Consider the following 25,492-nt stretch of genomic DNA (forward strand, 5'->3'; position numbering starts at 1 on the left):
GCTTGATTTGGCTTCTGCCAACAACCAGGTTAAAATAAAGGAATCTTCGCAAGGCCTTTAGACCATAAATACTCTGAGAGGGTTGTTTCGCTACAAGCGGCTACCGTACAGAATTTATAAGTATAAGTCAATAAGTAATTTATTGGGCCAAATTGACAATAAGGCAAATTTGCTAAACAAGATTTCTAGTGCAGGCTCTATATTCCAGTCTGTAATGGAAACAATCATGTCAGGGATTCAAAATGCCTATTGCTATCTTGATGATATTTGATTAATAAGTCACTCACCAGAAGAAATGGTAGTTTTAGTCCATAAGGTTCTAACTAGGCTGAGTGAATATGGTGTAAAAATAAATGAGGCCAAAAATAAGTTCTTCCAAAAGAGTATTGTATTTCTAGGGCATCTTCTAGATGGTACAGGGATTTATCCGAGTCCAGAAACGCAGTTGCGTTCGTACTTAGGATTAATGAATTAGGCTATTACGGCAAATCTTTTCCAAACCTTTCACCAGTTGTTAAATAACGGAGTTCAATGGAAGTGGGATGACAAATGTGAGGAGGCGTTTGAGAAAAGCCGAAAGTTGCTTCTACAAAACACCCTATTGATGCCATTTGATCCAAAAATATATATTTTAGTAACTTGTGATAGTTCACAATATGGTGTAAGTGCCGTAATGGCTCATGTTTTGCCAGATGGCACTGAAAGGCCTATAGCTTTTGCGTCTCGGACGTTGTCCCAAAGTGAACGCAAATATGCTAAAATTGAACAAGAAGCCTTTTAGCAACAGTTTTTGCTGTGAAACGGTTCCATATTTTCTTGTATGGTCATAAGTTCAAGCTCGTGACTGACCTCAAAGCCCCAATTTTTATATTAGGGCCTAACAAATCCATACCAACTCTATCAGCTGCATGAGTACAGAGATGGGCACTTATCTTGGCAGCGTACCAATATGAACTTATCTATCGGAAAGGCTCGGAGATATCAAATTGCTTCCCGACTGCCATGCAATTACGACCAGAAGGAACCTGAAGAAAAGAATTCCTTTTCTACATCTTACAGTTTTCCTATAACACATTTTTAAGGAGATAGGCCTAGCATACAAATTTGACCCAATCTTGTCAAAAGCGATGGATTACACTTTTCATGGGTGGCCTAATCATGTTAGTGAGGAATTGCAACCGTTTACTGACAAGACACATCAATTATCAGTAGAATTAAACTGCTTATTGTGGGAAACTAGAGTGGTCATACCCTCGACTCACAGAAAGGAAATTCTTAATCAACTGCATTCAGAGCATTCTGGTGAATCACAAATGAAATCATTAGCTTGTAGCTACATTTGGTGGCCGGGTATGGACAAGGATATTCAAAGATATGTTGCAGAATGCAATGTTTGTCAATCAACCAGGAAATCAGTACCAGTTGTACCTCTTCAACCCTGGACATGGCCCAGTCAAAATTGGCAACGACTACATCTTGATTTTGCAAACTTTGAAGGCAAGGATTTTTTTATCTTAGTAGACTGGGACGGGTGGCGTCGTCCTGTAATCCAGCTACTAGGAGGTTACGAATTGTGGATATTTATAGGCATGTACTGTGGATGCGATACTCCCTGGTGTGGATTAACATCCGCACTAGTGAGTACTACGACTATCTGCGGTACTATCCTGAAAATTAGACCAATTCATATACACCAAGGCAAAAATGTGGTTCGGATTCCACTATAAACTGTAGGTCCCGTAGTTGACATTAGCTGTATGAGCTAACTTAGGTAACATTCTAAGGAATAAGTTGGCCTTAGTCACTAACAAGACTACAAGATCGCACCACTCATCCTACACTAATCTCCATTCATACTTGGCTTAAAATACCTACTTTGTATGGTCGCCATTTCATTGAAAAGTGTAGATAGTCGCACTAAATGGGTTATGTCACTTAACTCTACATCCTTGAACACTATAGAACGATTGAGAACATGTTTTGCAGCCTATAGTTTACCTCAAACAATTGTAACTGATGGAGGCCCGCAGTTGACCTCAAATGAGTTTAAGGAATGTTTGACAACAAATAGAATTCACCATGTTCTCACCCCTCCATACCACCATGCCTCAAATGGGTTAGCTGAAAGGATTGTTCAAACCATTAAGGAAACCTTTTTAAAACAACTTCTACTCGACCAGAAAAATCAGTCTAATCGATCCATCCAACACAAAATACGTAGACTTTTTTTTTACCTTTAGAAACACTCCTCATTCTATTACTGGATGCACACCTTCAGAAATGTTTTTGGAAATGAAACCAAGAACCCCATTGAGTCTCCTGAAGCCTAACTTGTCAGCAGATATGAATCGGAAACAAGAAGTAATCAAGAACAGTGCTGATACCTGTAGAGGCTCAACACGAACATTTGAAGTAGGTGAAAAAATTTTTGTTCGCTCGGTGAGGAAGGAAAAGTAAACTGGTTGCCCGGAAAAGTAATCAAATGTATAAGCCCCGTAACCTATTTGATTAAGGAAGGAAACTGCACAAGATTTGTTCACACTGATCACCTAAAGAAAAGTCTAACAAAAGAAGAGGAACATAAAGAGTTGCTTTTGCTACACCGACTATTGTTAACGCGAGCCAACTGGCAGCGCTGACTGTGCCGACTAAAGTCAGCATGCGCGGTTATCATGTTAACTCCTCGTGAGTTTCATATCGGACATACCTGAGAGGGGATTTGAGCCCTCATCCAACAGTGTTGCCTCTAGGGAACAGCGCCTACTCAAGACACAGTGTTAATTTTGCTTTAATAGCACCATTTTCCCTAGAGCAGGGGATCTAACCTTTTTTCTTTGGGGACCACATTGTACTTTTTAAAGGGAGGGCTAGCCAGTCATATTTCAGTTCAGAGCAGAAAGTCCCCTCTCCTCCCGCAGCCAAGAGACAATCACGGTATTGCTGAGACACAAGGTATGGTCATGAGAGTTACCAAGATCGCAAGAAACGTTCATGGTATCGCCAAAATACAAGTGTTTATGCTATCCCAAGAGAAGATGATCGATGTTTGCTGTCTAACAATTATTTTTTTACTAGCCTATAATGCTGGCTTTCGGCGGGCTTGAAAAAAATCTGCTTGTAAGCCCGATGATGCCTGTTGGAGTCCCCTGCTCTACACCGTAGTATAGTTGTAAGCTTTCTTTCAGGCTAAAATACATAGGCACTACTTTCCAGCTGTTTTCGTTAAACTTGTAAGTACCTATAAGTTTGTTATGTGGATATTGATGTTTGATATATAGGTTTTTGAAGCCTTGAGGATTAAACCTAATTATTATACATAACAAAATAAAAGGGGCGGTTGTCCAGAACGCGTCTGAGTGTTATCCAAGAGCGGAGATCGCCTGGCAATGGTCACAGGGTGTTGATCGCTTTACAGCTCATTGTCCAAGAACATCTCTATTAAGATCAACAATTGGTTGCTGACTGTGCTACTGTAGTATATTAAGTGCTCTCATTATAAGTGTTAAGAAAAAGCGGTTTTTTTTTAAGAAAACAAAAAGATTTTTACGCACTGACTAAACATTGAACCCAAAATGAATTTTAGAAAGGGTCACGTGGTCATACAAAGCTGGACGTGCAGACACTGCTTCTATTAACTTTTCATCTTTATCAGAAGAAAAAAAAAACTTTGCATTATTTCTACAAGACATCACACACAAGCTTAAGAACACCGAAACAGCACTGCAACAAACACTGGCCATCAGCGATCCCGGAGCAGTGCCCTGCGTCAGACCTCAGCGCCTCAAGTTCAAGTACTTATGGAACAGCGGACCAATTGAAAACAATGCTGAGTGACAGTCACTGAGTGTCCATCGCCCGCATCAATTTCTCGGCAACGGATGCAACAGACACGACTTTAACAATTTACCTTTATATTACTCCCCTGACGATGAAATTGTCACCGTTCCGATCCAGATAAAAGTCAGTTATTTTGTTGATTCCATAAAGTTTTCGATGGTATTGATCCACGTATCCAGTGAATTAAGTTAACAAACTAATATTCCACTAATACTCACGAGGCATGTTGCTGTGGTGGTCGTAACTAGATGGTGGCGGCGGAGGTGGTGGTGTTTGTGGCAGAGGGTGAACCATTCCCACCTGCGGGGGTGGTGATGGGTTGACTCCACCTCCACTAGCCAGGGGTAGAGTGCTATAGCCAGCTCCACTGCGTCTGGGGTGGCCCAGTGGGTAGTTGGGTGCGTAGTGACTTGGTACCTGTAACCAGATAAATGTAAGACTTGGGGAAAATCATCCTTAAACGTACAGTACACTCCTGATTAGGTCTAACCAAGGTTGTAGGGACAGAGACTACCTCGGTAACCAAAACTCTCGGACAAAACGGAGGTTGCATAGATTTTGAGATTAGTAAATACACACACACACATTGGGAATTCGAATACTTGCAAAGTATAAGTTCATCAATACATAGGAAACTAAAAATTATCATATGGAATTTTCATGCAACATTTTAAAAATAAAGTAGGCCCTAGTATTTTTAAAGAAAAAAATACAAAAACGCCCACCAATTCATTTGTTTTGAATAACTTCAAACACAGTATTGTTAGTGGAAGTATGCCAAACCATAGTACACCACAGTACTTTAGGCAAAACATTAAGGAGGATATAGTTAAAGTTACATTTTGTTTGAGCAGAGCTATAACCTCACACAGTTCAACATTTTAATGACGATGACAAAGACTGACACAGCCAATAACTGCAATTGTTTATGTTTTGCAGACGGCTCATCCAGCATGCCAACAGTTGGCGTCCAACCTAGGACTGTGTAATTTTCATTTTCTAGGTTACTGTACTGATGATCATCCTCATGTTAAATTAATACTTCATCATTATTTCAAGTATTAATTTAAACAAATCACAAACCACTTGCTATTTTAAGTTTTATCTTAAAAAAACATACTATTATAAAGTAATTATTGTTTACGACTGAAAATAAAAAATATATATATATATTTAGGCTTAAAACATCGTCGGATAATCCAAGGGCTCGGATAATCGAGAGTGTAGTGTACTGTATGAGAAATGTCCAAATTATGATTTGATATTTTTGGAAGGGGAGTACAGTACAGTTAAGTACCTGATCTTATAATAACCTAGTTGCCTTATATTAAATAGCTAATAAAGCTGGCTGATCTTGGTGCTACATGGCTAATATGCATGATAAAAGGTCCCAAGAATATCACGGATAGTAGTCAAAACAAGTTTCTCTATTTGTTTGTAACGGGGTGAGGATACAGAAGAGAATAATGTGGTTCTTTACGTCAGCTACAGGTGCACACCCTTCTATTAATTGGCAAAATTAAATTGTTCTTATTGCTTATTTCAATGAAGATTTATTTGGTATGTATTTGCAATCAGATGTGTTTTGCACCATATTAAACCTTGTATTTGCCCGGCCACATAGGCTACAGAGGACTGTGTGTGGAACCTATCCAGCAAAACAAGGGGTGAGCCGGTACAGGACATATAATTCCCGGTTTTCCTGGTCGGTGGAACCTGGTAAAAGTTGTAGCCGGTTTTAAAACAAGAACATAATTGAATCATGCAACCAATGTTTAACACTTTTTACTTTCAAATACACAAACTTTTCAATCATTCCTAAGTGAAATATCAAAGCTGGACTAATTTAATTTTGTTATAAGGGAGATATTTCATTAATAATAAAGTAAGGACTAAGGAGTATTTTATTTTAATCGAGAGTCAGAAGTTTAAGTTAGACATGTCTAGGATTGCTACAAGATAACAATAATCCTCACCACTACCTCTGACATGACATTGGCAATCTACTATGAGATCCAGTTTAGTAAACTGATCCGATATAGTCTCATTTAGTGTCATGGTTTTTCACCTAAATTCAATAGTACTGATTAAATATACGTTTATCGAATTGTAAACCATAGCATCCTTATCTAACGTTAACTGTCATAGTATCAACAACAAAATTGCAAACATTCTTATTCAAGTTATTTTGAATCTTATAAATTCTAAACAGCTGTTCTGCATTGATATTATGTCTTCTCAAGCCACAGTTGCCGCCCGTCCCGATTCTGACGGGACTACCCCAACTTTGGATCCTTTTGCTCGTATTTAGGCCTGTGTTAATATTGCAGAAGGGGGCACGCCCCGATTTCTCCCTCAAGGGTAGCAACCCTAACTCCAGCACCCAAAAGTCTGTTCAATATAATTCTATTGTATGGAAAGGTTATTTTGTGGCACATAATAATATTCAGTACTTTGCTTTAACCAGCCTAGTTACTTAAACCGGCTTTTAATCAAGGCCTTCCTAGGTACGTTTGGCAGAAAAATTGTCAGAAATTGAATAGCTCCGCCGAACAATGTAGCAGGTACAAATTCAGAAAACACCAAAACGTTCTTGCTGCGTCGATTACAAAGCTAGTTTTCCGTGCATTCAATCTCTTGTAAGTGCTGCAAACCTATGTATTTAAAAACTAAATTCCCCACACGGTAGAGGGATGCAAATATGTCATTTACAATGTCGTTCGGAGAAAATATTCAATTGTACTTCACCTCAACTATCAATCAAAATAGAAAAACAATTTAAGATAGAAGTACTTATATAGTAAACGGTGAAACTCACAAGAGAAAATAAACTGAACACACGTTTACACACACACAAAGAAGAAATAAGATGAATCAAAACACATATCAAAGTTGAATAAGCAACTGACCAAGCATCTCAAATAACAGAAGTCGTCAAGATAAAAATAGTTCAGCAAGTCAAGTTTTTTAATGCAAATAGAAGAACGGGCTTGATACATTTTCACTAATTCATTCAAAAATGGTAGTTTCTACATACAGTCCATGATTTGCATGTACTATCAGTACACACACATATCATTCCTTATCTATACATTGCAAGATTAACACATCCTGATTCAAAGTTTTAATTTAATTTATCTTTATTTCAACTGTTTAAGCAAACACATACTATCATGCAACCTATAATCCCAAACAAGTATAAGTCTAAAATCAAAATGTCTTGGGAACAAATGCCAAAACAAAATAAATACTGATAACAATTCTTCCAGCATTTTTATGGGTCCTATCAAAACCTTGACACTGAACATAACAAATTGTTCACCTACTCGGGGAAAATACTACTTGGATACAATTGGAACGTCTTTGGATTCATGGGATTACGTTGTGACATATCATAGACCTACTTGTGTGTGTTGTGGTAATGAACCTACATCGAAGCCTGGTAAGTAAGAGTTCTCAAAATTTACCTTGGCTCGCAAATTTCACTATATTGCAAAAGTTATTAAGGATTACATCCTTCACTTATCATTAAATAATTTTTTTTATTGTAAATGTAAAACCGAAACCACACAACACAATACAGAATATAAAATTTAACAAGGAAACCAAACTATGTACACATAAAGGTAAGAAATAAGACCTACTCTGCAAGAGAAACAGTGGAAAGTGCCGAGAAAGCAGGGGTCCGAAATATAATTAAATTTCTATACCGTAAAAAAGAAATCAGCTTGTTAATAAATAAGTATCTAGAAATTGCAAATAACGTCCATCAAATTGCCTTAGACAGTATTATCAATTAGGTCAAACAGTTGGTATCTAGTTTTATTAGGTCTAAAAAACTCACTCAAAGAAAGAAATGAACTAGATTAGTTAATGATCAAAAATCTAAGGAAACTACAGTTTTGTTTGCTTTGGATTTTTACCCAAAGAGTAATAAATAATAACATTAATATCATATTTGATTATGGAACATCGGTATTAGAGAAAGGTTTAAAATATAACCTTCCTAGAGTAGGCAAAAGAGCCCAGTTTAATGAATTAATAAATGCAGAATGTGCTATAAAAAGTATCCCAGAAGAAGAAGAGCGTAATTTAGCTCGAGTTCTACATAGGTCAAACAGGACGAACATTTGAAAAAAGGTTTAAAGAACATTTGAAAAAAGGTTTAAAGAACATTTGCCTAAAAGCCACCAGTATACAGAAATCTAACTTTGCAGCACATCTGACCAATAGCAACCACAACTATACAAATATTAATACTAATTGAAAACCATTACACATTTGCAGAAAAGGACATAGATTAACCGCATTGGAAAATTATGAGATTTATAAAGCTAAATAATTTCTTGTTCAGCATTGTACGTGTTATTAAATTTACGGAAAGTAAATAAAGATACGCCTTATAACACTTAAAACATATATTTACGCTTATACTGTTACTCACAAGACGGTAAATATACAAAAGATGGTAAGTGGTAAGTGGTTGATCAGATCCAATAGGCAAATGACTTTTGTCATTCGCCTATTGGGTCTGATGATGATCGGAGTGTCCAATCGAAATCGATCACCACTTACCATCTTTTGTATATTTACCGTCTTGTGAGTAACAGTATAAGCGTAAATATATGTTTTACGTGTTATAAGACGTATCTTTATTTACTTTCCGTATTTAAAAAGCTACAAGGAACCAGTCTCAAAATTTGTTGAATGACAAATGTGTTTTCCAGTCAAATGCATTGTTTGAATCCCTGATTAAACTAAAGAGCTCACAACTAGATGATACCGGTGGCAGAGGACAAAGTCCAGTTGATAAACCAGGAAGCGGCGCACCATTAGTCGAGTCTCGGCATGCAAGCAGATCCGTACTATGTGACGAGCGTTTACCACGAATTAGTTAACCTCTTGACTCCCGAGTAAGTTAGGTCATGCTACTTTCCCCAACCCGGGTATGTTTAGATAATTTTCAGAAAATTATAAAAAATTAAAAAAACTAAGATAACATATATAAATATATATTTTTTTTGTTCAGAACAAACTGAAGAGCAATAAAATAACAAACTAAATTTATAAAATATTGAATAAAAAAAGTTTTAGGTAAAAAAAGTCAAAATTTGTAAAATTTTTACAAAATTTTTCAAACTTAGCTATCATAAAAATTATTTTATTCAAATAAAACTCTTACTCATTATATACATTTTGTAGATAATTTATTTCCCTACATAGAAACATATAATACATGTACTATCAATATTTATTGCGTCATCATGTGAAATATAATCACCACTTACCCGGGAATCAGGTTTTGAGGTTATACCAACGTCATACACTGTTAGGCCTAACCCTTCATCACCATCACTGCACTGAACACTAATATTGTCATCGAAATTGCCGTAATAATCCACTCCCGATATATCACACAACCTTTGATTATTTAAGTATAAACTAATTTCATTATCTTGAAGAGAACACGATGTTCCGACACGATTATTCATTATTTTCAAACAAACTAGCTACATACGTAATTGCACAACACACAACAAAACGTCAGCTGAGTTCTAACTTCTAAACATCGCAGCAGTGATGCATGTCAAGCTAGCGCAAAACAAAATATACCACGAGAATCAGCGTTTTTTCCCAAATATAATGGTGCCAAACACGGCATATTATTCTTCTTCCTGCAGTCGTAGTTAGCGCGGCAAATTCAAACTGCACGCGGACGCGTATACGCGCCCGTGGGTTCCCAGCGGGGCTACTGCACGGACGCGTATACGCGCCCTTGGGATTCAAGAGGTTAAAAGGCCTACTGTAAATGTATTTTTGAACCGGTAATGTGTTTTGTACGTGTGTGTCGGAAAGACTATGACGAGACCATTATGTTTTAGACAAGTCTTTGTAAGATTTGACAATGACGTGTTGATGTCAAAACGCACGTAATCCTATTTTTGAACTTGCATGGATCACTTGGCGATTAAGGTAATGTAACCTCATGGTATGAAACAAACATGGTTGGCAGAATGAATTAGCATACAAAGAAATAAAAATAAAAATATAAATGATAATAAAAAGCCGCGAGATAAGAAATATGTATGTGTAGAATACTATCATTCGTTCATTACAGCATACACTAACCAAAGAGTTAAAGAAATATGGTATAGAGTTAGCTTTTAGGACAAATAACAAGACTATAAACAATCTCAATGTTACAAAAGGCTATAGAAAAGGATGACAGGTCAGGGGTACAAACAATAAAATTTGCTAGTTGTTTTAGTGTTTGTAGGAAAAATGTACATAAAAAAAAGATTAAAATTAGCATCATCCGAACCCGAAAAATTACAAACAATAATCAACGTTTGCTCAACACATGGCACAGTGATGCTGAAACGGGCGTAACATATGTTACATTACATTACAGGAGCTCGTTGAATATGGTAATATTTCGATTCAGTAATAGAACAAGCTCAGGGGCTAGAAAATATGGATTGTAATATTTTTATTATGTTAGCAACGATGGACTGTACAGTTAGTTCTTAATACTAGTTTTAATAGGGCCATTGACTATTAGATACTGAAGTAGACATCCTATCTTATGGACCGGCTGTCGCCACTTTTTTTATTAAAAAAAACTTAGTTGTGTGCCAGTCACAGAATGCACTAGGGTCTAAAATTATATTTTCTACCTTATTTTTTGTTTCTGACCAAGTTAATAGGTCATAGCATTTGCTATAGCGCACAAAAGTCATTCTATTAGTTTGTCTTGGTAAAAAGGTTTTGTATTCGACAGAAATAAGTAGTTTAGATCAGCACAATCTGTCGGTGGCTCACATCAACTACGATGATTTTTATTTTTAAACTAGCGACAACTTTAACATGGGGATGAAATGTCTAGTTGTATCAATAGTCAAAGTGTGAAACAACTAATCCAGCAATTGCTGGTCAAAGATGGAGAAAGTAAGTATATTTAGTAGGTCACATGTTTACCTGCATATGTAATATCTTATGGCAAACACCACAAAAAATGTGTCAGTAGACTGGGCAATATAATAGCAGAAGAAACCATAACCTGTTTAAAGTTTCAGACATCATAATTGATTGAGTCTGTGGCCAAAAATATCTTTATCCACAGACCTTTATATTCAACCCTTTTTAAAACAATAAAATTAAAAGAACCAGAGTAGCCTAAAAAGATATCATCAATATTCAACTCACATTTGCTCAACATTTACTACGTTGGCTAAGCAATCTATGTTTTCTGTAGAAACCAAATAAATATATTAGTTACCTGCGGAGGTGCTACGGCAGGTGGAGTCCTATACTGGCTGCTCTTGCTCAATGTTCCCATTCCTCGTACTTGTGGTGGCGTGGGTGGTTTGGTAGTCGGGGCAGGTCCTACCGCGACTATACTGGACAGAGACTGCACGCTACCCTGACTGCTACCCCTCATCTTACTACGTGGCGTGTTCGATCTTACCCCGTGGCCGATTTCATCTAGAACTGCAAAGAGAACTTGTAGTCAAGGAATCTCAAATACAAGTATTTTTACATGTATACAATGGGTACAGGCAAAAATTTAGTAATATCTATGTTGGAGTAGTTTTTGAAGTGAAAGCTACCTACTTTCTTGTTGTGAAAAAACCCCAACTGTATCTAGGCCTGGAATTTACTTGAGTCCTTATTGCAGCTAGGAGGATGGTGACAATAAAGAGCTGCAATTAAGTTTTAACCTCCCTAAGTTCTTGTAATGAAATTACCATATACATGTCTGGGCCGTGTTTTTATGAGGATTTTGCCATTATTATAATAGAAAACATATAATATATAATATTTCAGTTATAGTATTTTATAATAGATCTTTTAATAATTATTATTATATAATTTTTTGGTCTTTTTTTGACCGGGCGCCGGGCGTATACGCGACCATAGCCTAGCAGCAGGACTAGGCCTAAGTCGCGTATACGCGACCGTGGACTTTAAGAGGTTAAAGCAAGCAACTAGTAGGAAATAGCTTAGTGGCCCTCAATGCATCCTAGCATTGATTAGTAACTTTCTCATTTGACTAAAACAGAATTTATGCAAGTCAAACGAGCAAGGTGTCTGCTATTACATATGCTACAGCTGCAGGTAATGTATATTTTCTGGTTACATCAGTATGGATTTTTATCCAGCAAAAGTAACCAGTCCAGATATCCTATTCCTACTAAATTATCAATTTTTTAATCACTCTTCCGTTTAAACATTTTACTAAGGCTCAAAATTAAGAGTAAATTCTTACAAATTTACTTAATAATGGAGTCACTATACTCTATACAGTAAGTTTTCTACACAAGAGTAACTCTGAGAACATCGGAAAGTGGGAGGTAGACAAGTTACAACACGAAACCCAGCTGAGCTAAGTAAGCTTACCAACAGCTGACATTAGTTTGCTTGGTTGGTCACAGGCTGATTTTAACTTACTTTGACCTTGCTACCAAGAAGTAACAGTTGTTTATTCAAGTGCTAAATCTAAAGCCACATCCCCACTATGCCAAAGATGGACGTACAGCAGAGCCAACCGGCTTGGCCACACGGTTTCCTTAGATATGGACGGACAACCTGTTGATTCAGAATCGGCATAACCGATCGGTACAAGCCATGTGTCTACGCTTGCCGCTCGGCAATGCTGATCTACACCATTCGCCATAGTGGGGATTCGGCTTAAGGGAGAAACTCTGTAGGTTTTTTTCACTCAACCAATACAGTAGACCCCCTCTTAACCGACCCTAATGGGACCGAACCTCGATCGGATAGCACAATACTAGTCAATAGGTTGAGTAAAAAAGGCAATCCCTAAAAAATGAAGTGCTACTAATTTGGAATTATATAATCATTATTCTGAAGTCGTGTGTGCTTAATTACAAAATAAACTACACTAATCTTCATTATTTCTTGTATTGACGATAGAAAAGTCTCAATAAACCCAAAACACAGTAAAGTCAAGTACCTTCAGTGGAATAAATTATAGTTGTGGGGAACAGTCAATAAAAAATTAGTAAAATTAATTTATGCTTTCCAAATCTATCGTAATACAGTACAGAACTTCTTGTCAATGTTTATTTATACAGTAACATCCTGTAGAGTTCAGTTGTTCTCATCACTGAGCATGGGAGCAGAAATGCAGAGATTCTTAGAAAGCGGTGATTAAACCTAACTGCTCTCAAAATAAGGCCGGTTAAAACAAACTGTAATATTTTACGAGCGAGGGCGGATAATCCAATTATCAATTAATGCGAGGTCGGTTAAGATGGTGTTTACTGTACTATCATAACGTTAACATCAAAAGTGTAAAAGTTATTTAACGTAAATAAATAGAACAAAATAATCACTACACTATTTAGTGCACTGAAGACCCTAACTCTGTAACTAAGCTCCTTTCAATGATTTGAGTAGCCTTCAGTTTACTCTAGTTAATCCGACACCTAGGCACCAGGGGAGTGTCAGATGATCAGATGATCGAAAACGTCGGATTTCTAAAGTCAAGTCAGCTGTGTATAAAATTGGCCTATAACCTAATCAGCATAGATGTATGTATAATAGGCCTAGCTTATTTTTTTCTTTTAATCCCACTTTTCTTTAATAGTCAAGGCTTTATCCGTATGTTTGGTTCCACTTCTACTTGCCATCCCAAAAAATAACACAGATCAAACACAACATAAAATAATGTACAGTAGGATAACCAAACTTAAAACACAAAGTAATTCAACTACAGTAGACTCCCTCTAGTTCCGCCGGATGGTCCGGCCTGGTCTCAGGGGGACAAGTCACATCGTCACGGGTGAATTGCCTTCAACAGGATTTAACTTGAATGTTTAGTTTCCGGCCATAGAAGTAAACAATTCATGTCAGTTTAGTTGACGGGTGCTTCTATGGGTGAATTGTTGCATAACACCTATGTAAAACTATGTTACATAACCTCAAAAATACCGAGAACATTTTATAAATAGTTTTCTTCGGTCTAATAAGTTGAAATGCAGTGTATAATTAAATATTTCGGACCATTTTTTTATGCGGTAGGTTCCCCCATTATTATTTTTGAAACACCACAGTTTATTTGACAAAAATAAATTAAAGCAAAACAAAGAAATAGCCATCGTTAGCTTCAAGGTCAAGCTATCCGCTTGCACTGACAATCATCTGTTCTTTACACAACTCAACTGATGTCTGCTGTGCACTTGTTTGCTATCTCACAAAACAGTTTGTGATTGGGTGATTAGTAACCATGGCAACTTGTTGAATGTGTGGATGAAGAGAAACCAAAGAAAGAATAGAAGAACAAAGAAGAAAGAATAAGCAGTGTTTTACGTCATCTATTGTTATCTTTATTTTATTTGACGACTGTCGTTATTATCTTTAAGACTAGTTGTCTAATGTTTTCATCAACTTTCTTATGTTCTGAAACAACATGTAGTAGTAGCCTATGCTGACTACGGTAGCAGTAGCTTGCAGTACTAGACTTTCTATTTTTCTGTTCTTTACGTGATTTATTGCTGTACGTTCAGTGTTGTGTAATTTTTGTTTTGCTTGAGTAAGCCTGATTTTAACGTTACAGTTTTTATTACTGAACCAAGGTTATTGACTAACATATCACGATTGCGCAATACTATTATTTGTATTTTGATTATGTAAAATGCACTAGAACCGGTTAGTCCGGCCGTTTTGTAGTTTGGCCAGTGGTCAGGTCCTGAGGTGGCCGAACTAGAGGGAGTCTACTGTATATAGTATAACAGCTAACCACAGTTAATCGCACATCTTTTAAAAGGAACACCCTTGGCTGAGGCTAGTAGCGTAGGCCTACTTGTGACAGCCAAAAACAGACAGTCGCGACGTGAACACTTGGACTGTACAGTTCTGTACAACTACGCCGCTATCCGATGGCGCGTCGGACTACCGAGCGTGTCGGACCAGTAACTGTTAGATTATCGAGAACCAACAGTATAGTGTTTATGGAGTTGGATGGTATAATTTCTTAAGCACGTTTTAGGTTTGCTGATACTGAGGTTGGAAATTATTAGTATGATTTGTTAGAATTTTTACAACTTTGAATGTTTGTGGATAAGTAGCAGTGTTATTTTATTTAAAGTGGCAAGCAATCAGTGAAGTTATTATAAAATCACCTGTAAAGGCTTTCATCAACACGTTAACTGCTAACCATGTGGATGCGTATGGTAGTGAGACCGGGTGGCACTACCATGCAAACTTACATTGTTCAAAATGAGGTTAGTTTTTGTCCAGTTATGGTTGTTGGAGTGTCCTTAACTTTTCCCCAGCTTTTTCCTGAATTTAAAATTAGTCAGGACTAGTTAGCAACTGTACAGTCCTACTCCTGTTTAGTTCCTGAACAACAACATCCACAAACACACACTTAACACAATTAACTAAATACTTGGGTTTTCCTTGTTGGATAAAATAGAATTCAAACAATTTCTTGCATTTATACTCAGCAAGCTTATTGGTCGCTGCCGCTTCCCAACCAATAATGAGTTTGCACAACCACAATAAATGTGTAAAAATAAAAACAGATTAACAAAATTTCTAACACCAATGGTCCTAAACAACAAAAAAGTAAAAGACCTTGAGACAAACTCAGAGATCAGTAAATGTTGTAAAACATCTAATAACAACAATGCCTAATTTATCTTGTTGGAAACGCAGTTATAGTGATAATGGAACCAACAGTCACACTGAATCTAAAAAAAACAATGTACATACTGTTATAGTCTATGGGTTTCCTGACATATTTTATGGGTTTTTCTGGATTAGCTGGAGCGATGATTTTGTATTGTCGGTTTGTGGTCTTGTTTGCTGTCAAAACTCCTATTTCTCTCCGAGCTACTTTTTCCTTGTGAATCATCACCGTCTGAAACAGAGGAAAAGTTAAATTGTAAACATTTCAATCACAAAGTTTAGATAGCTCCAATTCTGAGGATATTTAATACCACTGTTGCAGCAAACCAACAAATTAAACAAATGTCCAGGTGTTTTGTTTTACTCTTATCCATAGAGGCACCAAATAAAAAAATATATTTATTGTAAATCATGCCTAATAAAATTAATATTAAGTTTAAGTAATGGTGTTACATTTTAATAGCCTTCCTCTAAACAAAAAAATATTAGGCTGTCACGTTTTATAAGTATATATGTACGTACATAAACTGGCTAGCTGGGGAGCGAGTTGGTCTAGTGGTTAGAGCACGGACTTCAGTACCTGAGGTACCAGGTTCAAATCCAACCAACTCACCAATGGATTTTATCTAAGTTATATTGCCGCAAACACTAGGTCTATCCTGAAGTAATGAGAAAAACTATCCCGGGCTCATGCCTAGCGTCCTAGGACAAAAAAAAACTAGCATCCTACATTAATTTGTACATTCTCCAAGAGAATGCCATGAGACAAACTACAGAAACTAGTACTAGCCTATAAGCTGAATTTGAAGGTGAAAAATGCTTTAGAGGTTATTTCATTACTCCCCAAATATTTGACAAGGCAATGGAAGTACACAACGAAAAAAAAAAACAATATCACTGCAGGAAACCAGGAGAAAGCCATTTTCTTAAGACTCGCTAAAAACTAATTCCCTTTCTTAGGGTGGAACAAACTAAGTAGGGCCTATTGTAGGAAGTTTGCACTAACCATACTGCCCATAAACCAACGATCTAGATTTAGGCTAGGGCTGAGGATGTTATATGAGAATGCTCTTCGGTACAAAAAGCATGATTTTTTGCAAAAAAAAAAAATAAAAATAAAAATAGGCCTAACCTTTTACAGGTTCAACCCACACTCAAACCGGACAATTTACATCAACAATATAAAACCAAATCATTCTAAATGCAGTATAATCAGTATATTAATTTTGAGTTAAATAACTTAAAACTGGGGTAAGATTTTTTTTTGTTACAAACCCATCTATACTTATACTCGGATTGGGCTGGTTTGCTAACTCGTTCAAAATGTTGCTTTTATGTTAAGTTTCTTATATGTGCTTTTAAAATAGGATAATTTACAAGAGTTGTCATGCCTCCAAAAACATTCAGAGACCAAAAACATTTGAGCTAACAGAGTTTTTTTATTCAAATAGATAGAACAATAAAACTAACTATGTCAAAAATAACAATAGTTGGAACGTTAAAAAACAAAACTGCTTATTTGAGAGTAAAAGTAAATTTCCTTGATACTAAGTTATATGACAAGTATTCTTGGATTTGACAAGCTTTGGATGGATGATTGCCTATTCTCGCCCCTTAATACTCTACGATTATAGGTAAACAACTAATTCTCAGATGGTTGGCCTATCTATCTTACCACAGTAAACTACTAACCAACCACAACACAACAATGACTGTCTGATAAGAATCAAAATTAAAATACCTGAGCGATATGATTCATCTGGCTCTCCATCTCGCTGAGTTGTGCGGTTTGTAAGTCCAGCAGTTGAAGAAAGTTGTAGGCGAGCGTATTGATTTGATACGCAACACTAGCCAAGGACTGGGTGGTGTAGTTCTTTGTCTCCTCAAGGGCAATTCTCTTATTTTCAGACTGAAAACATAAATTTCATAAGGTAAGTTACTATTTTTTACTTTGGACCAACAATACATTTGTAGTTTGGTAGCGCTACTCTGTCAATTCGCTTGACTGTAGATAAGCTCTGCACACACCAGATGGCACTAAGTTGCTGAAAACAACATAGGCTGCACATAGTAAAACTTTTGCTTTTATCTCAGTGATTAGTTGCCAGTCTCTAATAAATTATGTAGCCTAATAATGTTTAGGCATAAGAGGTTTACTCATTATTAACACCTGCCATGGTTGAAGACAACTTAAATGTTCTTCAAAATCAATTAATAAATGTTGAAACTAGTAATGCCCCAATGTAGACCTACTTCCCCCCTGCGGTTTCGGGGTTAGAATAGAACCGCAGCCTTCCCGGGCTTGTCGTAAGAGGCGACTAAAAGGGTGACCGACGCTCTCACTGGGAGTCCTTGGGAGTGCCCCTGTTGTGTTTGCAGGGGTTGATGTGTGCTCTGCACTGCCGATGGGTATTCTCAGTGAGTCGTGAGAAACCAGCCACTTCGGTCCTTGGTCAGGGAGTGCGGCATGGATGTAGAGGTCGGGCTCTACATTGTGACGGGTGACCCCCGGCACGTCAGGTATCCGGTGCTGGGAAAACGGAGGTTGGGCCTCGGGGAACTGGGGTAGGGGCGCTGTCCCCGAGGGTATACCCGTTCCTGACTATTCCGGGCCGCCCCTTGCCGCACGATGCGCTGGTAAACACAAGATGGCTTTTATAACAAATACCCTGAACACATCTTTAATAAGTAGCTCGAATGAGCAAGAAAAGAAGTCGGAAGTAGAGCGAGACCCTTTTGGGCGAAGCTCCAAGGTCCAGAGATCGCCAACATTGAAAGGCGTGAAGACGTCCCCTCCACCTGCATCTTTCAGGTGTACAAAAGACTTGACTTTGGGATCTCCCTTGACAAGTGGAGAAGGAAACGGTGGACCACCCTCTAAGTCTGGTGAAGGGATGCCGGAGGAATCCCTAACAACAGCGTTAGATTTGGAAGTGTCGGGAATGGTACTTCTGCGTCAGCAATATCTCGACGCAGAAAATGACATTGAAAACCGGCTTCGAAACATGGAGCAGACCATAAAGGCAATGCTTGAAACCTTTAAGACGCAGAGAGGAGTTAACCAAGTGGTTAAAAATGGCATGGCTAAGCTCGAGGACGACCTTGGTTTTGTCTTCGCCTGCCGGCTGGTGAGCAAGGCGGCCATGGAAAGGATCGCCGAGAAGGTGGTGTCCCTACCTGACGACAATGCGCGACCTTCCAAGAAACGCAGGAGGCCTACATCAGAAAGCCCTCCAAAAAGAGAAGAGGTTGTTCAGACAGCAAAGCCTAAAGTTAAGGTCAAGGCGACCCAGACTTCTAGGTCCTTCTCTGACGTAGTTGCCGCTCCAGCGAAACCTCAACAGCCACAGCAACCTGCGACACCCATTGAGGGTAGCTCCCGAAAGGGGTCAGTCGTAGAAACACCATCTGGGACTGTGTGGGAAAAGCGCCTTACGAAAAAGGAGAAGAGGAAATTGAGGCACGCGGAAGTCGGCTCCAAGACATATGTGGCAGTGAGGGCGCAATCGACCGGCGTGGCCCAAGCTGTGCCTGGCTCGGCACTCGCTAAAAAGTCGCGGCCCAAAAAGCCCAGGACTGAGGCAATTTTGGTCAAGCCTTTGGAGGGAAGATCATTCGCCGAAGTCTTGGGTGTTATCAAGGCCAAGGCTAAGCCAGAGCAAACCGACACGGTTGTACGGTCGATTAGACAAACCCGGGACGGGGACGTCCTCCTCGAACTGGGTAAGTCTAAAGATAAAGCCGCCTTTGCTGCCGAACTAAAGGCAGCTGTGGAAGGTCAGGGCACCGTTCGTGCTCTCGAACCCAAGACGTCCGTCGAGGTTCGGGATATGGATTGTGTGTCAACGGAGGATGACGTCATTGATGCCCTAAAAAAAGCTGTCCCCGAGCTTGCCGGACAAACGGCTAGTCTGAGGGTGTGGCTCACGAAACCAAACCGGAGTCAACAGCGGATGGCGGTCGCCGAAATGGCAGACGCAAACGCCAGTAAGGTTTTGGCACTCCAGCATTTGAGGGTTGGATGGGTTAATTGCAGGTTGAGACGGAGGGTGGAAGTAACGAGGTGTTTTAAATGCCTTGATTTCGGCCATTCCTCCCGAAACTGCGAAGGGCCCGACCGAGGCAAGAACTGCCTTCGATGCGGGGAGGTGGGTCACACTCGTAGGGACTGTAAAGTTGAGACCTGTTTCCTCTGTAAGGAGAAAGGCCTCAATGATAAAAACGCTAAACATATAGCTGGGTCTGGGCAGTGCAGTGCATTTAAAGGCGCACTACAACAAGCGAAAGCCCAACCACGAAGATAAGGATCCTCCAGTGCAATGTAGATCGATCCAGGACGGCTGACGCGCTTCTCAGTCAGCTTGCCCTCGAACACGGTGTTGACGCGCTCTTGGTCAGCGAACAGTACCAGTACCGGGACAGGGACCCATCTCTTTGGTTTCCCGATACACTTGGTACTGCTGCGTTCTGGGTTCGTAATACAGCTAAAGTGCAGGTAAGGAGTCACGCGAAGGGCCGAGGATTCGTTTGGGTCCGGTGCGGGGATGTCACTTACTTTAGTGTATACCTCACCCCCAACGAGGCTATCCGTGACTTTCGTGGAAAGATAGACCGCCTGGAAGAGAGCGTGCGCGATACCGCCGGGCACGTTGTCGTGGCGGGGGATTTCAATGCTAGGGCTGTCGAGTGGGGAATGACTCTCACTAATTCCCGGGGGAAGTACATCCTGGACTTTGCTGCCAGGGCTGGACTTGTTGTCATAAACGAGGGCAACACGCCAACTTTCCAGCGTCCCGGAATGAGGGGAACGATCCCAGACATCACGCTTGCATCTGAGTCCCTCTTGCCGAGGATACGAGCCTGGAGAGTCCTAGAGGATTATACGGCCAGTGACCACCAGTACATCATTTTTGATGTCATGGATAGTCATCAGAGACAAGCTACCGTGTCTCGGCAGGTGCCCGTTCGGTGGAACACCAAAAAGCTGGACGTGGCCAAATTCACCGAAGTCATACTACGGGGAGAGCCAGTGGTACCTGCTGCATCCGGCGTGGCTCACGCAGAGACATCAGTTACATCATTGATGAGGCTGATAGTCTCGGCCTGCGAAGAGTCAATGCCTCGCAGGATATCCCGGTGCGATAAGCGACCTGTGTACTGGTGGACAACCGAGATCGCAGAACTACGACGGGCAGCATTGAGAGCCAGACGTCTTGCTACCAGGGCTAGAGAACCTGAAGATAGACGTCTTAAGTCTGACGCTTACAAGGTGGCAAGGAAGTCTCTTCGCCGGGCCATTAACCGGAGCAAACGCAGTTGCTGGGAGAAATTAAGGGACGATGTCGATTCCGATCCGTGGGGCCTTGGTTACAAGATAGTAACCAAGAAGCTTGGCACCCGCTCTCCACCTTCCGTTATGGACGGGGCCTCTATGGAGAGGATCGTAAAGTCCCTTTTCCCGACTCACACACTGCGTCCATTGCGGGAGTTCGGAAGGGTGGACGACGTACCGCTTTTCAGTCTCGAGGAGTTGGAGGCGGCCGTTCTGTCCCTGAAGAACAACAAGGCTCCTGGACCGGATGGGGTACCTGGTGAGGCCCTGAAGAAAGTCTTTTCAATAAACCCACAAATCCTTTTGAGCACGTACAATGCCTGTCTGGCCGAGGGGAAGTTTCCCTTCTGCTGGAAAACAGCTAGGCTTGTGCTCGTGGGGAAGGGAAAAGGAAACCCAGACCTACCCTCCTCTTACAGACCTCTCTGTATGTTGGACACTGCTGGGAAAGTCTTGGAAAAGTTGATCCGTTCCCGACTGAATTCAGCCGTGGTTGCTGCAGGGAATCTATCCCCTCGTCAGTACGGTTTCAGGAAGGGACGGTCAACGGTTGACGCTATTGAGGAGGTAAAGCGAGCCGTAATGAGAGCTGAGGAGTTTAACAACTATTCTCGTCACCACTCATGTGTCAGTCCCTAAACCAAATTCAACAGCTTTTAAAAACTTTTATCTTTATCTTGCTCCAACTTTCTTTAATTACTTGCCAATTGATATAAAAACGTGTTTCAACAAAAGACGTTTTTGTTATCTCACAAAAATGTTTCTATCCTCCAACGATTCCAATGCATATTATCGAAATTGTTGCCAAGTTTATCTATGACGTGTATCCATTTCCCAATTTATCATATTATTTTATTTCTATATCTTAATGATCAACATATTACTTCTAAACCACATAGTTTTTATATCCTAAATGCATCTAGTTACTCTCCCTTGTTATTTGTACAGTGTTTTCATATTTATCAGGTCTAAGGTATTTAGTCCTATTTTAACAATGAAGCTTAGTAATGTTATTTTTTTTAGAGTTGCTTTAGAGTGTAACATTTATTGATGTCGGTGATCCCATCTTTTGAGCTGTTTTTATATGTGTTTTTTCGTAATAGAACATCCCAAACAGGTCTTTGACCTAGGGATGAATTGTTTCATAGTTATAAATAAGTGTGTGAGTTAAATCTTAAATAGTTAATCTAAGTTATTCTTAAGTACTCTGTGTAAAAGCTTGTACAAAAATATGAAACAATAAAGATTTTCTGATTTCTGATTTCTGATTGGTTGTGCTGCTTGTAACACTTGATGTGCGAAACGCATTTAATTCCGCGAGGTGGTGCGATATGCTCGACGCACTGGAGAACACTTTCCACGTCCCGGCATACCTCATGCGCATGATAGAGGACTACCTCCGGTACCGCCTCATCATTTACGACACTACAGAAGGCTCCAGGACGATGGATGTAACTTCTGGTGCTGCTCAAGGATCCATACTGGGCCCGGACCTCTGGAACGTCGCCTACGACAGCCTCTTGAGATCCGAGATGCCTGAGGAAACCGTCCTAGTTGGGTATGCAGATGACGTTGCGGCTTTAATAGCTGCACGTAGCATTGAGCTTGCCCAGCTGAAACTAAATCGAGTCATGCGAACCATTAACGCATGGATGGCAGAACATGGTCTCTCGCTCGCTCTGAGCAAAACTGAGATTGTCATTCTGACTAAAAAGAGGATTGACACCATCGTGCCTTTGATGGTGGGGAACGTTGAAGTCCAAACCACTCGTGCCGCAAAGTACCTTGGGGTCATGGTGGACAGCAAGCTCAGCTGGCGAGACCAGATCACCCGTACGGCGGACAAGGCCGCTAAAATGGTTTCTTCCCTTAGTCGGTTAATGGCCAATGTCGGAGGTCCACGGTCCAGCCGCAGAAGGCTGTTGATGTCTGCGGTCCAGTCAGTGCTCCTGTACGGTGCGGAGGTCTGGGCAGACGCTCTCAATAAGGAGGTATATAGGATGCGGCTCGCCCGAGTGCAGCGTCAGGCAGCACTAAGGGTAGCATCTGCCTATCGAACAGTGTCCGAACCCGCCGTCCTGGTGGTTGCTGGAGTCATCCCCGTCAAACTTTTGGCGGCGGAGAGGAAGGCAATTTATCAGCGCCGTGGGGAGGACCAGGCAAGTATTGAGGAACGCACCCGGACCTTCCAGCTGTGGCAGGAGAGCTGGGAACAGGAGACAAGGGGGCTCTGGACCAGGCGACTGATACAACAGGTCCAACCTTGGGTTAATCGGCGGTGCGGAGAGGTGAACTTCTACCTCACCCAATTTCTGACGGGTCACGGCTTTTTCCGGTCGTACTTGTTCAGGATGGGCAAAGCCGTGTCACCCGATTGCATATACTGCCCAGGCATTCCCGATGACGTGGAACACACTTTCTTCCACTGCCAGCATTGGGAAAGGCCCCGCCTAGAGGCTCAACAGTTCGTAGGACTGCTGTCGGTGGACACGGTCATACCGATGATGATGGAGGGTGAGGACAATTGGACCTGTGTGTCACTTTACATCCAGGGTGTTCTCCGCGCCAAGAAGCTTGACCTCGACCGGGATGCGGTGTAGGTCAAAAAATAAATAATGCCAGAAACGGTGCGAGCCCTGTGGGCTTAGGTCACATGTTGGCCTGACTTGAAGTAATGTGACAAACAATTCCAGGTCTGTGTCCAACAGAGTAGAGGGGGTTTTTTAGTGAGTAGTCTGTGATAAACTCAGGAGTCTCACACTACAGGCTGGCTACCTGTGTGCGTAAAAGCATTTTCCCTCCTCACCCTAAAAAAAAAAAAAAAAAAAAAAAAAAATGTAGACCTACTTCAAAATTAGTAGGCCTACCAGAAAAGGTAGAATATGATTCCACTAGGTAGGGCCTACAGTACTTAACAAACCTCAATTTACATAACATGGAGAATTCAGTATCGATCTGGGAAAACACTTAGGCCAATTATTTTGCAGTGATCTAATGACATTATATTTTGTGCATATTCAAAGGAATAGTAAATAGAATGTTGATTTTTTTTAGATTTTTGGATATGCAATATTCATTTGATTAATATCAATAACTAACAATAGGTGAAACGTGAAACCATTTTTAATAATGAACATTAGATCTCAGTATTTTCTTACTAGAGGAAACTTATTAACAGACCCGTTAGTACTACAGCTTTTGAAGAGATTGAGAACAAATATTTTTCTCTTCAGAGATTTATTGTTTCGGTTGGTTCATAATTAGTCATAATTTCATATCTTTTCTTGCTCAAAACTCACAACATATCTCATTTTTAGCACGATAAGATTAAGATTAACACATTGATGACATTTTTTTATATCTCTATTAATATTTGTTTGAATAGGTTATGTCCTTTAATGTCTTTTATCATAATAGGCCTATACGTATTTTAACACGGTATATCCATTTTAAAGAGAGGACAATGCAAGTCCACCTCTATACCAATAAACGAATGCAAAAAGAAGCAAAACAGGTGTTGAGTGCATACGTAACCAAACATTGGCGTCAACTACCACTGAAGCCGGACACAGTTTATTTAAGATGGGCCCTCCACTACAGCTAAACCACACATATTAAAAAGCTCAATATAAATTCCACAAGTACGGGATTCGAACCCGCACATGTAGAAAGACCTCAACGCCACACTCGTTAATGTAGCGCCTCAGCCAACTGAGCTCCCATGCTAATGTCGGCCGAACGGGTTGATTGCCAAGTATAAGCACACAACGACACTAACGCTGGTAGGTTAGATTTGACATACTACTTGAGGACCAGTGGGTTAGCAGTACAACTGTCTCGTGATAAGCTTGTGAGTCATCGTCAATGGGTTAAGAGGATAACATATGAAATTAGCCTAAATAAAATACATGAACGTAAATGAAATTCGTAGTAGTTTTTGACATAAACCACGTCATCTTTTGGAGTTTTACTGCCAGACATTTTACCCTACGTTGAAGTAACGGTATCCTCACAGGCTTCAGGACGCCTCTTCAAGTAAGGGCAAAACATTAGGTAGGAATATTCAACTGATGACAACATTAATGCCAAAAACCACTATGGATTCTAATCCTACGAATTAATTACCTGAAAGTAGTTGCCCTCACAATACTCAGCGACCCTCTCTAAGTTGGTATGACTGTCCGACAGGTTGTTCTGCCCCTCGGGAATCTCTGTGTTCAGCAGGGCTGCCAACTCTGCCATGTTGTCAGAGTCACTGCCGAGGCCTGACTCACGGCTGGGATCAATGGATCCTGAAACCAATAGTGAATTAGTATGGATTCCACTAATCAAAGGTAGGCCGACACTAGACTTTTAAAGGCTCAAACAGATGACGCTAGTAGTAGGGCTAACTTACCATCAGCGAGTAAACTGGCGATGTGTAACCCAAACATTAGTTCTAGAAGCTAGTAAGTTAGCACGACCAATAAATACTCACTCGCAAGTGACTTTGAAAATTTTTAACAATTTTAGCGCTAATTGTGATGTTTTATGTCTTGAGAAACATTATTTGCTCATGTAAATCAAAAGAAAATAGTACTAGTTGTAGTTGATAGCATAATATCATTGATTTTGAATAGGCCTAGTGCAAGCACACTGTAGGCCTATATAAAATTGCATTAGACT

General features: G+C 40.0%; 1 protein-coding gene across 1 annotated transcript in view; it reads right to left on the reverse strand.

Annotated features, from left to right (window-relative positions):
• Positions 1-25,492, reverse strand: part of LOC128998276 (abl interactor 2) — a 41,878-nt gene that overhangs the window by 12,841 nt on the left and 3,545 nt on the right. Inside the window, exons 2-6 of the mRNA XM_054424335.1 lie at positions 24,953-25,119; positions 17,237-17,404; positions 15,580-15,727; positions 11,117-11,328; positions 4,056-4,254 (exon numbers count right to left, since the gene is read on the reverse strand). Of these exons, the coding sequence (XP_054280310.1) occupies positions 4,056-4,254; positions 11,117-11,328; positions 15,580-15,727; positions 17,237-17,404; positions 24,953-25,119 (894 nt within the window). The remainder of the gene's footprint in view (positions 1-4,055; positions 4,255-11,116; positions 11,329-15,579; positions 15,728-17,236; positions 17,405-24,952; positions 25,120-25,492) is intronic.

The sequence above is a fragment of the Macrosteles quadrilineatus genome, unplaced genomic scaffold, assembly GCF_028750875.1.
Source record: "Macrosteles quadrilineatus isolate MER2022 unplaced genomic scaffold, UCM_ALF_1.0 Scaffold_7__1_contigs__length_78375512, whole genome shotgun sequence".
NCBI classification, from domain to species: Eukaryota; Metazoa; Arthropoda; class Insecta; order Hemiptera; family Cicadellidae; genus Macrosteles; species Macrosteles quadrilineatus.